Consider the following 18642-nt stretch of genomic DNA (forward strand, 5'->3'; position numbering starts at 1 on the left):
GGAGTGGAAAATTGGCAGACGGATTACCTTGGGGCACTCCAGACATAGATCTGTTGGCGTTTCGGAGCAACAAGAAAGTGAAGAGGTTTGTGGCCCGCCCTCGGGACCCTCTGGCAGACGCCACAGACGAGTTGGTGGCTCCGTGGGGTCAGCATTGGCTGATGTATGCTTTTCCTCCTCTCAAGTTGCTGCCAAAACTTCTTTGCAGAATTGAGGCGGAAGGGATTCCGGTCATCCTTGTGGCTCCAGAATGGCCTCGGTACGCCGACCTGGTCAGGCTAGTCGCAGACATTCCTTGCTGCTTTACGGTTGCTGGCTTTGACGCCTTGGATGTTGAAAGTCAGGTGCTGAAGGACAGGGGTTTGTCTGCTTCTGCGATTCCCACTCTGCTTAAAGCGTCTTCTAGAAAGATCTATCATGGTACGTGGAAGTCGTATATTGCATGGTGTGAGTCTCTTGGGGTTTCTCCTCGCTCTTATTCGGTGGCTCGGATCTTGGCTTTCCTTCAATGGGGAGTTGATCAAAATTTGGCCTTGAGTACTATCAAGAGTCAGGTTTTGGCCTTGGAAATTTTCTTTTCTTCCAAAGGCCATTAGCTACCTATTCCCTGGTGCGTAATTTTATCCAGGTGGTGCGACACTTGGCTCTTCCGGTGCAACCTCCGTTGCCACCCTGGGATCTTAATTTGGTGCTGTCGGTTCTCCAGAAGCCTCCTTTTGAAAATATTTGGGAGATTCCCCTGCTTACTTTATCTCAGAATGTGGCCTTCTTGGTGGCTATTACTTCTGCGTGCAGGGTGTCGGAACTGGTGGCGTTGTCCTGTCGCTCTCCCTATCTGGTGGTTCACAGGGATAAAGTGGTGCTTAGACCGAATCTGTCCTTCCTTCCAAAGGTGGTTTCCAGTTTCCATTTAAATGAGGACATTGTGTTACCTTCCTTGTTTCCTAAGCCTAAACATCCTAAGGAATTTGCACTGCATACTTTGGATGCCGTTTGGGCATTCAGGATGTACTTGGCGACTACTGAGTCTTTTCAGAAGTCAGATTCGCTCTTTGTTCTCACGGATGAACCAAAGAAAGGGCTGCCTGTGTTTGCTCCCACTATTTCCAGATGGATCGGACAGACGGTTGTGCAGGCTTATTCAATTAAGGGTCAGGTTCCATCTTTCTCTCCTAAGGCGCATTCTACTCGGGCGCTTAGTGCTTCCTGGGCTTTTTGCCATCAGGCAGCTGTGGTTCAGGCTTGCAAGGTGACTACCTGGTCGTCTGTTCATACCTTCACAAAGTTTTATACGGTGGATCTGCAGATGCCTCCTTTTGGCTGCAAAGTTTTGCAGGCTGCTGTTTAAGGGGGTCTTTAATCTCCCTTGAGGGTTTTTTAATGTTTTGTTTTTTTTCAGGTGGGTCCCATCTTGTTCTGAGTCCTATGTTGCCTGGTTGGCTATGGTTCAGCCTTGGGGAATTTTCTGCTGTTCACACCCCTCATGTTTTTATGGCACTGCTTTGGGACGTCCCTACTGCTATTGAGAACAGAAGACTGCGTCCGTCAATGATCGATAGAGAAAATGGGATTTTTGTCTTACCGTAAAATCCTTTTCTCTGAAGTTCATTGATGGACGCAGTACCCGCCCCTTTATTATTGAGTTGGGTTGGTATTGTTTTTTTCTGACACTACTTTGATACAAAACTGAAGTCCTATAGCAGGGAGAGAGGGTATAATGCCTGGTCTGCCCATAGGCGTAGCCAGAACTTTTTTCTGCCTAGTGTCTCCTGTAGGGGGCAGCATAACCCTCCTGCTATTGAGAACAGAAGACTGCGTCCATCAGTGAACTTCAGAGAAAAGGATTTTACGGCAAGACAAAAATCCCACTTTTTTGTATATTGATTTGGAGTGTGTGCTGGCAGCACTTTTTACTCTAGCACAGTTTTTTCTCTGTTTTTTATTCGATATTCGCCATTGCCCTGGTGTCGCAGACTCTGACCGAATGGGCTAGGCTTTTGCGCTGTGACCAGCTGGTCCAGAAGCTGCAGTTTATCTGTGATCTCTCTTTGGATGCTGTTCCCCTTCTAAAAAGGCCTTAACCGAACTTCCGTTTCAAGGAGATCGCCTGTTTGGTGCCACCCTGGATGACCTCATTAGGTCTCCCGGGGGGGGGGGGGGGAGATGTACCTTTCTTCCGCAAGCTACTAAGGTCAAGGACCCTCCTCCTAGACGTGGGCCCTCCTCCGCTCATAAGAAGTTTTTTCATCCCTCAGGGTCGACTGACAAGGGATCGGAGCCCTTCAGGGCCTCCTCTGGAGGATCCACGTGAACTTGGTCAGGCAAGTCCAGAGCGGGCTTCTCCTGACCCGCGGACAAGGCCCCTTCAGCATGAAGGTGCACCCTCACCTGTATCTGGGGTGGGGGGCATTTTTGCTGGTTCCTGGACCCTGCTCCTCAGGTCTACACGAAAGTGTTGGCCCCGGTGCTAGCATTGTTAGGCCAATGGGGAGTTTGGTACTTGGCTACTTGGACGACCGCCTTCTGCGAGCGGAGTCTCATACTGCTCTGGTGGAAAACCTGGACATCACCATATGAGCTTGAGGGTGTTTTGCTGGATTCTGAATTTTCTGCCCTGGTTCCGTCCACAAAACTGGACTATCTGGGTCTAGGTCTACTCCAGTTACACCTTAAATCTTTGTACGCCATTAAAAATAAGATATATCTGCATCTGTTACACAACGCCCTATTCAGGACCAGCAATAGGGATCCTCGTGGGAACCATTGGTGGAGGGTGGCCACACTTGCCATGGAATGACGATTTGCTCTGCTTTGCCATTATTGCATCTTCTTCTCTGTTAAGCTGTGGCAATTTATCCTCCTCTTTTGACTGAGCCTTATTTTTTGGCCCTGTCAAAGTTATAGCAGTCCATTTTTGGATGCATAACAATTTTTGTTTGTTTTTAAAATAAATAGTGGCTATAAACATCTCATGGATTGGCATATTTGTATGAGATGTATTTTCCATTGACCTTTGAAAAAGGCCAAAGTCCAAAACGCGTCATGTCACCATTTGGAATTCTCAGCAGCTCCATGTTCAAGTGATGTAATCCATGGCCACATGCATTTTAAATGTTTATTCTTTTTGATACATGTTTTCTATGTTATTTTGTATAATACTAATAAAACTACGTACATGTTTTACTAAAACTACTCATTGATGGGTCATTGCCTCAAAAGTCCCACACCCAAGGGGGATTTTCTATAGTTCTAGAACTCCAGGGATGTTGGCAATACCCATCCTAACCACTAGACGCGAACACTTTCCAATTCCATACAAGGTCCCTGCAAAGGGATATTCTGGACTCATGGGGCAAGAATCCGCAGTCTCTGGACAATCAGATGCGGCTGAGCCAGGGAAAGAAAGAGTCCCTGATATGGTGACTTCGTTCTTCACCGCTTCGGCTGGGAAAATCCTTCCTCCCCATGTATTGGACAGTGGTCATCAAGGATGCCAGCCTGTCTGGCTGGGGAGGCGTTCTCTGCAAAAATTCTGCTCATGGGATCTGGACACTGGAAGAGTCCAGACTACCATTGAATGTCTTGTAACTCAGAGCGATCAGACTGTGCCTGGAGCATTGGACGGATCATCTTCAGGGATGTCCAGTGCGCATTCAAATGGACAATGCCATGGCCGTGGTTTATGTCAGTCACCAGGGGGGCACAAGAAGTGTCCTGGCTGCTCTGGAAGTAGCTGGCATTCTAAGGTGGGCAGAACGGCACATTCCAGCCCTCTCTGCCATACACATTCCCAAGGCTGGATAACTGGCAGGCGGATTACCTCTGTCAGCAGGCGTTGGACCAAGGGGAGTGGTCCCTTCATCCAGAGGTGTTTCATCAGTTGTGTCTCCCATGGGGCATCCCCGAGGTGGATCTGTTGGCGTCTCGGCTCAACAGAAAGGTGTAGAGGTTTGTGGCTCGGTCACAAGATCCTCTGGCGGACGCCACAGATGCTCTGGTGGCCCCGTGGGGTCAGTATTGTCTGATTTATGCCTACCCTCCTCTCACGCTTCTGCCAAGGCTTTTGTGCAGGATCAAGGCAGAAGGGATTCTGCTTTGTCCCCGGATTGGCCTCGCCTGGCTTGGTACGCTGATCTTGTGAGGCTGGTCACCGACGTTCCTTGTAAGCTTCCTCTCAGGAAGGATCTGCTGTTCCAAGGACCAATCTTCCATCCTCTTTACAGTCGCTGGCTTTGACGGCTTGGCTGTTGAAAGCCAGGTGCTGATGGATAGAGGTTTTGTCTGAGTCGGTAATTCCAACACTGTTAAAAGCTAGGAAATCTACTTCTAGGAAGATCAACCATCAACCATCCTATGTGGAAGACGTACATTGCGTGGTGTGGTTCTCTTGGGGTTCATCCTCGCTCTTTTTCGGTGGCTCAGGACTTGACCTTCCTTCAACGGGGGGTTGAGCAGAAACTGGTCTTGAGTACTATCAAGGGTCAGGTGACGGCCTTAGCAGTCTTCTTTCAATGATCCTTGGCCACATACTTGTACGTACTTCTCTTTAGGGAGTTAGGCACTTGACCCCTCCAGTGCGTTCTCTGTTGCCACCTTGGAACCTCAATTTGGTGCGCTTAGTCTTCCAGAAGCCTCCTTTTGAGAATCTTTGGGAGATTCCCCTGCTTTTGCTGTCCCAGAGGTTGGCCTCTTTGGTGGCTATCACCTCTGCACGCAGGGTGTCGGAATTGGCTGCGTTATCCTGTCAATTACCTTACTTGGCGGTTCACAGAGATAAGATCTTCGCCGCTGTCCGTCGTTCCAGGTTGTCTCTGATTTTTCATTTGAATGAAGACACTGTGTTGCCTTCCCTGTGTCCCATGCCAAAACATCCGAAGGAAATTGCTTTGCATGTCTTGGATGTGGTCTGGGCTGTTAGGGTATACCTGGCAGCTATGGAGTCTTTTAGGAAGTCAGACTCACTATTTGTGCTCATGGAAGGGCCTCGGAAAGGGTTGTCTGCTTCCTCTGCGACCATTTCCAAATGGATCAGACAGGCGTTGGTTCAGGTCTATTCCATCAAGGGTCAGGTTCTTCCTTTCCCTATCAAGGCGCATTCTACTCGGGAGCTTAGTGCCTCCTGGGCCTTCCATCATCAGGCGTCAGTGACGCAGGTTCGCAAGGTCGTTGGTGCACACTTTACCAAAGTTCTATAAAGTGGATGTGTTGGCATCAGCGGATGCTTCATTTGGCCACAAGATTTTTGCAGGCTGCTGTTTAGAGGACCTGGTCCTCTTTTAGGGTATATTGTTATTTTCAGATTAGCTCTAGTTGTTTTGGTTGAGCTCCTGTTTACCTGGTTGGCCATAGTTCGCCTCAAAAATCCAATTTTTTGTGAGTGGACAAAGACAAAAACAAAAAACATAAATAACTTCTAACTTCGTCATTCTATCCATTTTTTTTTTAAGAGTTTTGGCTAGAATTGTGGTTGAAAGACGAGATAGAACAAATACCCCCCAATGTGTAAAAACACCCTTTGTTACTTCTGTCCTCCAGCTGCTCCTTGCTGTAACCCCAGCGAAAGTCCCACAGCTTCCCGGTATGAGGCATGCATTCACATTCCCCATGCCCTCCAACAATGCAGTACTTGGTTCCTAAATGGCCAGTGACAGACCTAAGTGCTGACCACAGGGGAAAATGCCTAGCATGGTGCAGGTGTTAGCCATTGGGTATTAGTTTGTATTTGGAAACAATGTTTGCAGGGACCATAGCAAGGACCAAGCGATGGTAGACTGGGTAAAGAAAAGCAAGTAAAGGCACATGTGAGTGATGGCTACACAGTATGTGGTGGTTGGGTCTTCAGTCTGGATTTTATTTTTAATACAATGGAAGCTAAATGTTTATATATCCTATAATTCCCTCCAACATTTTATTATTAATCGACTTGATTTTTTTATAGTGCCAACTGTTTATGCAGCACTTTACACTAAATAAAGTTGGTAATATTGTAGGTAGTCCCTTACTATTTTCAGTAAAGTGTTCAATTAATTTTTTATTGTTTAATATTTCCTCATGACTGCAAGAAAAAAAAAAGGGCATTTGGCTTTTGGATACAGTCAACATTTTAGTGCTCTGTGCTATGCAAAGCTTATAGAGCAAGGGAATGTTACATTACGGGATTAATACCTACAGCCAAGCAGTACAAAGTTATGCAGATTTGCGTAAGATTTCCTTAAATTTGATTTAGGATAAAATGAACATTAAACTCTTTAATTGCAAATAACAGTACAACTGTGAAATGTTCTCTTCCAAGGTATGAAGTGGAAATTGATAAAAGCCGAAGATCAGCTCTCAAAAGGATCATGGAGAGAGATGACACAGCAGCTAAGACCCTTGTGCTTTGTGTTTCTAAAGTCATTTCCTGGGGAGGCAATGATAAGAGTGAGTCCAAAGATCCTAAGCAAGGTTCTGCTGTCATAGAGGTGACCGATGGCTGGTATGGAATCAAGGCTTTGTTGGACACTTCACTAACTGCATTGCTCTACAGAAGGCGGTTATTTGTTGGTCAGAAAATAATAGTACATGGGGCAGAATTAGCGGGCTCAGAAGATGCATGCACTCCCCTGGAAGCTCCAGAATCTCTGATGTTGAAGGTAGAAATGTTTTTTTTTTCTGTATTTTTTTGAACATCCGTTCAAATCTGAAAATCTTTATGAATTTAACCTCTGTATATTGTGCATTGTCCATAAAACAATGGACATACATTGTAAAGAAGGCCTCTAAGAGCATTCAAAATAATTCCACACTCATCAACAGTGGAATGCTTGTTTCAAATGTAAAGGCTTTAGTTGCTGTAAGTTAAATTTGGACACCCCTGGTGCCAGCAAAATCGATGGTGGATGCAGCAATCTCGAAGGGCAGATATAAATAAAAAGGAGCACAAATTCAGCTGCACACAAGAGCTAATCGGATTCCTTGTTTTGTTTTTATCCAATAAATAAAATATGGAACCTGTCAGGTTGCTATTGGCATCAGCTCCAGTTTTTATAAACCATCCTCTGAATGCTAGATGCTCCTGAATAAGCCTCCTAATTGTGTATCATCAAGTAAAAATTTAGGCTTCTCTTATTTTTCATCCAGTGTTTTTAAAGTAAAACCATGCTTTAACCCTTCAAACAGCGAGAAATTTGATTTACCTGCAGGTCTTTACAAATCTGATAGGATGGGACAGCAGGGCAGAATAAATCTGTAAAAGGCTTTTCTTTTTTTGGTCAGTAAACATCCATGCTCTCTGGTTCCCTACTGGTCCTTCTTGATCCTGAACTCTTCCTTCAGTTAAATGATTATTTCCTTTTGTGAGCCACTATATTTCAAGATAATTATACAAAGTAGCAAAAGTCATCCCATGTGCTTTCTTTGACCAGAAATACAGAAATGTTCTTTTCCTGATACTCCTTATTGCTTAATCGTAATCTGACCATGCAGATTATAATAAGCAGTGAGCAAAATAGTACACAGAGAACTTTATGTATACACAAGAGAGCAGTGTTCTTAAATGTGTTTGACTTTAGGTTTTAATAAAACATTTATACTAAATCTTATTTTATTCCCCCCCCCCCCCCTTAGCTTGCAGCCAACAGTACTCGTCCTACTCGCTGGTATACAAAGCTTGGGTATTTCTGTGACCCCAGACCTTTCTGTATTCCTCTATCATCCCTGTTGGCCGAAGGCGGCTTTGTGGGGTGCGTTGACATTGTCATACAAAGAATCTATCCTATGCAGGTAAGCCTGGGATTTAAAATATATATAGTGGTTTTGTACAGGTTTTCTTTTATTATGGTCAAGACAACCAAATTATTATTATTTTTTTTTTTTTATAGCTTGGTAGAATAGAAGTATTGCAAATTCATATTATGTAGTCTCTTATAGAGGCAGGAGATGGTGCTCTACTCTCCTTTTCACATCATTGTTGTGGTCATTTTTTCAGATGTGCAGAAAGAAGCCCATTGTTTACACAGCACAAATGAGTGACAGGAGCATTGATTTCTCCCTTATCAGATGGCTGAGGTTTTTATCAGCAGTCCTGCCAAGCAAGCTTCTTTGCTTTCATTTAGATTACCCTTTTTGTTATATTTAATGTGTATTTGTAAAAACGATTGTAGTGAAAACACTGTTTTTAGCTACTGTTCTTTTCAGCATTGTGACCGCTGTCGGTGTGCTCCTATAGCAGGCCCAGTTGCAATAAAATTCTAAGGCTCTGGTTTAGGAAATCAGCTGATTTTGCATATTAGCAGTGCTCTTCCCTTTTATAAATACAAAAGCTAGAAGTACCTTTTGTCAGTACAGATAATAGGCAATATTTTACTAAAGCATAAATGACAAGCCATAGCAATGGAATCTTTATAGCCCCAAGAACCTTCTCTAAGGCTTTCATTTATCCTCAGGATCATGGCTGATCTCTGGTGTATACCAGTTTATGTAGCTGAGATGAAGAGCAGAGAACATGTTCTCCGCTTCTCATCACAGTACATGACCATTCTGTCACAAACAAATTTACACAATTTATCTCTAGATCTCACTGGCCGTTACACCGAAATATCTCCTTTCCAGATTGTCCTGCTCAGAGGTAGAGAAGCTGGTGCGAATAGAGGAAGACTTTTTTCTTCCTATATATCAGCACCAGTGGGTTAAAAATGTATTATATATATATATATATATATATATATATATATATATATATATATATATATATATATATATATATATAAATACATTTTTATATATATACACACACACACACACACAGTGGGTACGGAAAGTATTCAGACCCCCTTAAATTTTTCACTCTTTGTTATATTGCAGCCATTTGCTAAAATCATTTAAGTTCATTCTTCTTCCTCATGAATGTACACATAGCACCCCATACTGACAGAAAAACACAGAATTGTTGACATTGTTGCAGATTTATTAAAAAAGAAAAACTGAAATATCACATGGTCCTAAGTATTCAGACCCTTTGCTGTGACACTCATATATTTAACTCAGGTGCTTTCCATTTCTTCTGATAATCCTTGAGATGGTTCTACACCTTCATTTGAGTCCAGCTGTGTTTGATTATACTGATTGGACTTGATTAGGAAAGCCACACACCTGTCTATATAAGACCTTCCAGATCACAATGCATGTCAGAGCAAATGAGAATCATGAGGTCAAAGGAACTGCCTGAAGAGCTCAGAGACAGAATTGTGGCAAGGCACAGATCTGGCCAAGGTTACAAAAAGATTTCTGCTGCACTTAAGGTTCCTAAGAGCACAGTGGCCTCCATAATCCTCAAATGGAAGACGTTTGGGACGACCAGAACCCTTCCTAGAGCTGGCCGTCCGGCCAAACTGAGCTATCGGGGGAGAAGAGCCTTGGTGAGAGAGGTAAAGAAGAACCTAAAGATCACTGTGGCTGAGCTCCAGAGATGCAGTCAGGAGATGGGAGAAAGTTGTAGAAAGTCAACCATCACTGCAGCCCTCCACCAGTCGGGGCTTTATGGCAGAGTGGCCCGACAGAAGCCTCTCCTCAGTGTAAGACACATGAAAGCCCGCATGGAGTTTGCTAAAAAACACCTGAAGGACTCCAAGATGGTGAGAAATAAGATTCTCTGGTCTGATGAGACCAAAATAGAACTTTTTGGCCTTAATTCTAAGCGGTATGTGTGGAGAAAACCAAGCACTGCTCATCACCTGTCCAATATAGTCCCAACAGTGAAGCATGGTGGTGGCAGCATCATGCTGTGGGGGTGTTTTTCAGCTGCAGGGACAGGACGACTGGTTGCAATCGAGGGAAAGATAAATGCGGCCAAGTACAGGGATATCCTGGACAAAAACCTTCTCCAGAGTGCTCTGGACCTCAGACTGGGCCGAAGGTTTACCTTCCAACAAGACAATGACCCTAAGCACACTATATTCTTCTTTACCTCTCTCACCAAGGCTCTTCTCCCCCGATAGCTCAGTTTGGCCGGACGGCCAGCTCTAGGAAGGGTTCTGGTCGTCCCAAACGTCTTCCATTTGAGGATTATGGAGGCCACTGTGCTCTTAGGAACCTTAAGTGCAGCAGAAATCTTTTTGTAACCTTGGCCAGATCTGTGCCTTGCCACAATTCTGTCTCTGAGCTCTTCAGGCAGTTCCTTTGACCTCATGATTCTCATTTGCTCTGACATGCATTGTGATCTGGAAGGTCTTATATAGACAGGTGTGTGGCTTTCCTAATCAAGTCCAATCAGTATAATCAAACACAGCTGGACTCAAATGAAGGTGTAGAACCATCTCAAGGATTATCAGAAGAAATGGAAAGCACCTGAGTTAAATATATGAGTGTCACAGCAAAGGGTCTGAATACTTAGGACCATGTGATATTTCAGTTTTTCTTTTTTAATAAATCTGCAACAATGTCAACAATTCTGCGTTTTTCTGTCAGTATGGGGTGCTATGTGTACATTCATGAGGAAGAAGAATGAACTTAAATGATTTTAGCAAATGGCTGCAATATAACAAAGAGTGAAAAATGTAAGGGGGTCTGAATACTTTCTGTACCCACTGTATATATGTGTGTATGTGTGTATTTATATATTCGTATCTCACAAAAGTGAGTATACCCTTCACATTTTTGTAAATATTTTCTTTTCATGTGACAACAATGAAGAAATTCACTTTGTTACAAAGTAAAGTAGTGAGTGTACAGCTTGTATAAGTGTAAATTTGCTGTCCCCTCAAAATAACTCAACAAACAGCAATTAATGTCTAAACCACTGGCAACAAAAGTGAGTACACCCCTACGTGAAAATGTCCAAATTGAGCACAATTAGCCATTTTCCCTCCCCGATATCATGTGACTAGTTAGTGTTACAAGGTCTCAAGTGTGAATGGGGAGCAGATGTGTTAAATTTGGTGTTATCGCTCTCACTCTCTCATACTGGTCACTGGAAGTTCAACGTGGCACCTCATGGCAAAGAACTCTCTGAGGATCTGAAAACAATAATTGTTGCTCTACATAAAGATGGCCTAGGTTATAAGAAGATTGCCAAGACCCTTAAACTGAGCTGCAGCACAGTGGCCAAGACCATACAGCAGTTTAACAGGACAGGTTCCACTCAGAACAGGCCTCGTCATGGTCCACCAAATGCTTGCACATGCTCAGCGTCCTATCCAGAGGTTGTCTTTGGGAAATAGATGTACAGTGCCTTGCGAAAGTATTCGGCCCCCTTGAACTTTGCGACCTTTTGCCACATTTCAGGCTCCAAACATAAAGATATAAAACTGTAATTTTTTGTGAAGAATCAACAAGTGGGACACAATCATAAAGTGGAACGAAATTTATTGGATATTTCAAACTTTGTTAACAAATAAAAAACTGAAAAATTGGGCGTGCAAAATTATTCAGCCCCTTTACTTTCAGTACAGCAAACTCTCTCCAGAAGTTCAGTGAGGATCTCTGAATGATCCAATGTTGACCTAAATGACTAATGATGATAAATAGAATCCACCTGTGTGTAATCAAGTCTCCGTATAAATGCACCTGCACTGTGATAGTCTCAGAGGTCCGTTTAAAGCGCAGAGAGCATCATGAAGAACAAGGAACACACCAGGAAGGTCTGAGATACTGTTGTGGAGAAGTTTAAAGCCGGATTTGGATACAAAAAGATTTCCCAAGCTTTAAACATCCCAAGGAGCAATGTGCAAACGATAATATTGAAATGGAAGGAGTATCAGACCACTGCAAATCTACCAAGACCTGGCGGTCCCTCTAAACTTTCAGCTCATACAAGAAGACTGATCAGAGATGCAGCCAAGAGGCCCATGATCACTCTGGATGAACTGCAGAGATCTACAGCTGAGGTGGGAGACTCTGTCCATAGGACAACAATCAGTCGTATACTGCACACATCTGGCCTTTATGGAAGAGTGGCAAGAAGAAAGCCATTTCTTAAAGATATCCATAAAAAGTGTTGTTTAAAGTTTGCCACAAGCCACCTGGGAGACACACCAAACATGTGGAAGAAGGTGCTCTGGTCAGATGAAACCAAAATCTTACTTTTTGGCAACAATGCAAAACTTTATGTTTTGCGTAAAAGCAACACAGCTCATCACCCTGAACACACCATCCCCACTGTCAAACATGGTGGTGTCAGCATCATGGTTTGGGCCTGCTTTTCTTCAGCAGGGACAGGGAAGTTGGTTAAAATTGATGGGAAGATGGATGGAGCCAAATACAGGACCATTCTGGAAGAAAACCTGATGGAGTCTGCAAAAGATCTGAGACTGGGACGGAGGTTTGTCCTCCAACAAGACAATGATCCAAAACATAAAGCAAAATCTACAATGGACTGGTTCACAAATAAACATATCCAGGTGTTAGAATGGCCAAGTCAAAGTCCAGACCTGAATCCAATCGAGAATCTGTGGAAAGAACTGAAAACTGCTGTTCACAAGCGACTTACAGCTGTAATCGCAGCAAAAGGTGGCGCTACAAAGTATTAACTTAAGGGGGCTGAATAATTTTGCACGCCCAATTTTTCAGTTTTTTATTTGTTAAAAAAGTTTGAAATATCCAATACATTTTGTTCCACTTCATGATTGTGTCCCACCTGTTGTTGATTCTTCACAAAAAATTACAGTTTTATATCTTTATGTTTGAAGCCTGAAAAGTGGCAAAAGGTTGAAAAGTTCAAGGGGGCCGAATACTTTCGCAAGGCACTGTACGAGTGCTGCCAGCATGGTGCAGAGGTTGAAGGGGTGGGGGGTCAGCCTGTCAATGCTCAGACCATAGGCCACACACTGCATCAAACTGGTGAGAACAGAAGTTCTTGGCTTCATAAACAGGCTGCAGAGGAGATCATTTTCCTCTTAGAACTCCCGAGAACTGAACTGAGAGAAAATGTCCTAGTTTAATAAATGTACACCTAAGCCTGTTAGCAATGTCTGAAGCAAATGTCAAAAAAACTATTAGCACCAATGAAAAAAGAATTAAAAAAAAAAAAAAAAAAAAAACCTAAAAATTATTAGCACTACAATCTTGCCCTCTCAGTGGGCATGTCGTGGGTGGAGCAAGCGGTCATCAGGGACATCTCTTTAAGATCTTGTCAATACCTTTTTGTAGTTCTGCAGGAATCCACACCATCCCTAGCATCCAGATGTGCCTGTGCAATGGAAACCACACTAGCAGTAAGGAAAATTCTGGGTGCGCAATGTTGGCACAAAGAGGAGCGGCTGTAAAGTGAAGGGGAGAGGAGTCAAAGCCCCAAAAAATATTTATAGCTTTAAAGACCTGCTATTTGGCCTATTGTATTGTTAGCATATTAAATGGCTGTACACATGGGCCGAATATCGGGTGGTATTCAATACCGGCATACATTTGACCTGTATGTGTGACTGCCAGCCGCACGCCGGCTTCTGTCAAAGGGGCATGACTGAAAAAGGTCTGCCGATCTGGCCAATGGCTGAGAGCGCGGATTGGTGTGTTCTGGCGAGGGGGCCGTAGCTCAACAGGGGTCATCACTGTACAGACATCATATTGTTATTGCAAGATCTGCTCCCAAGCATTTCAGTTTGTTTTTTTTTTTTTTTTGTTTTTTGTTAAGCCCGTTTTATTTGGTCTAAAGTTATTCTTTAATGCAGTTGTCACCTGTGAAATATTTAGAAATGCCCCCCACTTTTATAATAGTTCAATATACATGAAAATAAATTTCTACTTTATTGAAATATGTTGATATTCTATAGTTTCTTCTCAGTGGTGGGGGCTCCCACTGCTTATTGTTGCTTTGAATAGAATCTATTTAGCAATAATTTTCATAAAGGTTGCCAGAAATGAATGATCTTAAAAAAAAAAATAAAAAAACACCCTTTCTTTTCAGTGGATGGAAAAAATGGCCAACGGCACATATGTATTCCGTAATGACCGAGCAGAGGAAAGAGAAGCAGAACGACATTCTTTGAAACAGCAAAAAAATCTGGAAACCTTGTTTTTGAAGATTCAGCAAGAGTTTGAACAGCAGGAGGGTATGGAACCAGCATTACATGTAATAGGAAATTAACATTTATTAATGCTGCAATTAGTAAGATGGGAGGTTGATGATCAGATAAATGAATACTGTCGGGTTTGAGGTAAAATGAAGTTGTAGAATTGATAAATACGTGTAAGCAAAAGCTCTGTGTATATGCAGATGGAGGTGATTCTTTTTTCTGAAAGCCTTCTTGTTTTATTAACCACTTGACCTTCATGACCAGGTGTATTTTGCTATTCAGCAATGTGCTACTTTAACTGGCAATTGCTCGGTCATGCAACACTGTACACAAATGAAATTGATAATTTTTTTTCACACATTTAACCACTTTACCACTAGAGCATTTTGCTGTCTTACGTCTGGGCCACTTTTTGCGATTCGGCGCTGTGCGACTTTAACTGACAATTGCGCGGTCGTGCGACGCCATACCCAAATGAAATTTACGTCCTTTTTTTCCCACAAACAGAGCTTTCTTTTGGTGGTGTTTGATCACCTGTGCGATTTTTGCGCTATAAACAAAAAAATAGCGTTTATTTTGAAAAAATAACAATATTTTTAACATTTTTTTATATGAAATTCCCCCCAAAAAAGATGTAAAAACCAATTTTTTTTAAAATTTTTGGCCAATTTGTTTTCTGCTACCTATGTTTGGTAAAAAAAAATCGCAATAAGCATATTTTGATTGGTTTGCGCAAAAGTTATTGCGTTTACTAACTAAGGGAAAGATTTCTGTCATTTTTGGTGTTTTTTTTTTTTTTTTTAACGAGTAATGGCGGCGATCTGCGATTTTTTTTTTTTTGCGGGACTGCGACATTGCGGCGGACAGATCGGACCCTTGACTGACATTTTTGACACTTTTGGGGGTACCAGTGACATTACTGCAGTAATCAGTGCTATATATATGCACTGTTACTGTAAAAATGACACTGGCAGGGAAGGGGTTAATTTTATTGGAGAGGGAGGGGTTAATGTATGCCTGGTGCTTACTAACGTGTGGGGGGGAGGTGACTGAGTGAGCCAGGGACAGATCGGATTTCAGCTATGCTGAACACTCCGATCTGTCACTCCGGAGATCCGCCCGCTCTGTTTACACAGGCGGGCGGATCTCCAAACTGGATTCCCAGACGATCGGGGCAGAGCAGCGGCAATCGCCGCCGCTCCTCCCCTGGCCCGACTCCCGCTGTTAATGAAAACAGCGGGAGCGCGCCTCCGGCGGCGCGCGAGCGCCGCCTACATGGGGGAGGAGTCTAGCGACGTAGGTCTACGTCGCTAGATGATAACGAGCCACTGTGCCGCAGTAGCAGCACAGTGGCTAGTGGTAAAGAGGTTAAGCCCTGGAGGATTTGGCTGCTCAAAGACCAGGGCCTATTTTGCGATTCGGCACTGCGTGACAATTGCGCGGTCCTGCGACGCTGTACCCAAATGAAATTGACGTCCTTTTTTCCCACAAACAGAGCTTTCTTTCTTTTCTTTGGTGGTATTTGATCACCTGTGTGATTTTGGTGGTATTTGATCACCTGTGTGATTTTTACTTTTTGCGCTATAAACAAAAAAAGAGCGACAATTTTGAAAAAAATATTTTTCACATTTTTTTTATATGAAATTCCCCCCCAGAAAAATGTAAAAATCTAATTTTTTTTAACATTTTAGGCCAATTTGTTTTCTGCTACATATTTTTGGTGAAAAAAATCGCAATAAGCGTACTTTGGTTTGCGCAAAAGTTATTGCGTTTACTAACTACTGGAAAGATTTATGTCATTTATGATCTGCGTTTTTTTTTTTTTTTTTGCGGGACTGCGGCTTTGCGGCGGACAGATCGGACCCTTGACTGACATTTTTGACACTTTTGGGGGTACCAGTGACATTACTACAGTAATCAGTGGTATACATATGCACTGTTACTGTAAAAATGACACTGGCAGGGAAGGGGTTAACTTTATTAGAGATCCAGGGGTTAAGTGTGTCCCTAGGGGCGTGCTTCTAACTGTCAAGGGGCGTGGCATTTGATGTAACCACAGAGACGTACGATCCTACATAGCAGGATCGTATGATCTCTGCAGTTACACCAGGGAGAATGACAGACGGCTTTGTTTACATCAGCTGCCTGCCTTTCTCCCTCTCCAGCGGGAGATCGCGAGCCGCGGGTCACTCGCGCGGTGATGGCAGTAAACGAGCGGGGCTCCGGCGGCGCGCTCGCCCCCTATTGGCTCGCGGGCGACTGACGTACCGATATGTCACTTTGCCCAGGAGGGGCTGACCACCGCAGTATATGTACTTGCGGCGGTCAGCAAGTGGTTAATCACCAATGGTTTTTTTTTCTCATTATTGTAAAAACAAAAAAATCCTAACAATTTAAAAAAAAAAAAAAAACTAATTTTTCTTTGTTCTAAGATTTTGTAAACCATTTTTTTCACAAATTTAGGCCAAAATGCATTCTGCTACATTTCTTTGGCAAACATATCCCAAATCAATGTATATTATTCAATCTATGTGAAAGTTATAGATTTTGCAAACTATAATACATACAGTGGGAAAAATAATTATTAGATCCTCTGCAGATTTTGTAAGTTTTCCAACTTACAAATAAATTAAGGGTTTATTATTTTTATCAAATATTATAACCAATGTTATAAAGTCAGTTGCAGTTCAGTGAGTAAAATAAGTATTTGAACCCCTACCAACTAACAATAATTCTGGCTCCCACTGACTGGCTACAGTATGTGCTCATGTGGTACACAAATTAGCCCTGTCAATTTAAGAAGGTGGTCCTAACGACAACTCGTTAGGTGCATAAAAGAACCCTGTCCACAGAATCTTTCTTCAACTCAAACCTCACTATCCTGGGCAAGACCAAAGAGCTGCCAAAGCACGTCAGGGACAAGATTGTAGACCTGTACAAGACTGGAATGGGCTACAAGACCATCAGCAAGAAGTTTGGTCAGAAGGAGATAACTGTTGGAGCGATTATTTGCAAATGGAAGAAATACAAAATAACCATTAATCGCCCTCGGTCTAGAGCTAAAGTGAGGGATCAGCCCAGAACTACACGGGAGGAGCTTGTGATTGACCTTGAGGCAGTTGGGACCGTAGTCACCAAACAAATCATTGGTAACACAATACGCTGCCATGGATTGAAATCCTGCAGCGCCTGTGTTGTCCCCTCCTTAAGAAGACACATGTACAGGCCTGTCTGAAGTTTTCCAATTTAACATCTAAATTATTCTCAGTGAAGAGTTGGGAGAAAGTGCTGTGGTCAGATGGGACCAACATTTTGCATTTTGGCATTAACTCATCTCGCTGTGTTTGGAGGAAGAAAAAATGCTGACTATGATGACCCTAAGAACACCATACCTATAGTCAAACACAGAGGTGAAACATTACGCTTTAGGGCTGTTTCTCTGCTAAAGGTACAGGCCGACTTCGCCACATTGAAGGGCCAATGTATAGTGAAATCTTGAATGAGAACCTTCTTCCGTCAGTCAGAACACGGAAGATGGGTTGTGGATGGGACTTCCAGCATGACAATGACCCAAAACATACCATCAAGGCAACACAGGAGTGGCTCGAGAAGAAGCACATTAAAGCCTTGGAGTGGCCTAGCCAGTCTCCAGACATTAATTCTATGGAAAATTTATGGAGGGAGCTTAAACTTCAAGTTGCCAAGCAACAGCCAAGAAACCTTAAGAATTTTGCGAAGATCCGTAAAGAGTGTAACTACAAGAAACATCTTACCTCTGTGCTTGCCAACAAGGGTTTCTCCACCAAGTGCTAAATCAGGTTTTGTTTGGGGATCAAATATGTATTTTACTCACTGAACTGCAATTCAATTTATAACATTTGTATCCTATGTTTTTTCAGGATTTTTGGTCGATATTCTGTCTCTATCATTTAAAATACACCTATGATAAAAATTATAGACCCTTAATTTCTTTGTAAGTGGGCAAATTTACAAAATCTGCAGGGTATCAAATAATGTTTTCCCCTGCTGTACAATATTTTAAAATTGATCAATCCTTCAGATTTCATTTCTTGAGGTCCTAAAATGCCAGGACAGTACAAATTTTTGGGAAAATGAAGAAATGAAATACCATATATATTGTGAATGGACCGATTATCGGCAAAGATGATTATCAGAGGGCTGATATTCACTTTTCCCGATATATCGGTATCGGCCCCGGAATGTGCCGATATTACCGATTTGTGCGCGGCGCAAATGACGTCATTGCATGTGTTGCTCCACGTGTCTCCGTGCGCTGGGCATATAATTATACACATTCTGCCTTCTTTGCCTCCCTCGCCTTGGACAGCATGCAGTCACAGTGCACTGTGCTGTGCATCCGCAATCGCCACGGACTCGCAGCCATTCAGCCACCCACAGCAGTTCGGTGCCAGCCACCCCACCCACAGCAGCCCTGTGTCGGCCAGCCACCCACAGTCCCTGTGCCAGCCAGGCACCCACCACAGGGTGCCAGCCACAGCAGGGTGCTAGCCGCCAGCCACCGACCCACAACAGGGTTCCAGCAGCCAGCCACCCACCCCACAACACAGTTCCAGCAGCCAACCACCCACCACACAACAGAGTGCCAGCAAGCCAGCCACCCCACAACAGGGTGCCA

The 18642-nt window shown here is 43.2% G+C and overlaps 1 protein-coding gene across 1 annotated transcript in view; it reads left to right on the forward strand.

The window, feature by feature from the left end:
* BRCA2 (BRCA2 DNA repair associated) overlaps positions 1-18642 on the forward strand; it is a 285207-nt gene that overhangs the window by 232767 nt on the left and 33798 nt on the right. The window contains exons 17-19 of the mRNA XM_082245286.1: positions 6293-6632; positions 7606-7761; positions 13877-14021. Of these exons, the coding sequence (XP_082101412.1) occupies positions 6293-6632; positions 7606-7761; positions 13877-14021 (641 nt within the window). The remainder of the gene's footprint in view (positions 1-6292; positions 6633-7605; positions 7762-13876; positions 14022-18642) is intronic.

Source organism: Pelophylax lessonae (assembly GCF_965119305.1).
Source record: "Pelophylax lessonae genome assembly, chromosome: 2".
Classification (NCBI taxonomy): Eukaryota; Metazoa; Chordata; class Amphibia; order Anura; family Ranidae; genus Pelophylax; species Pelophylax lessonae.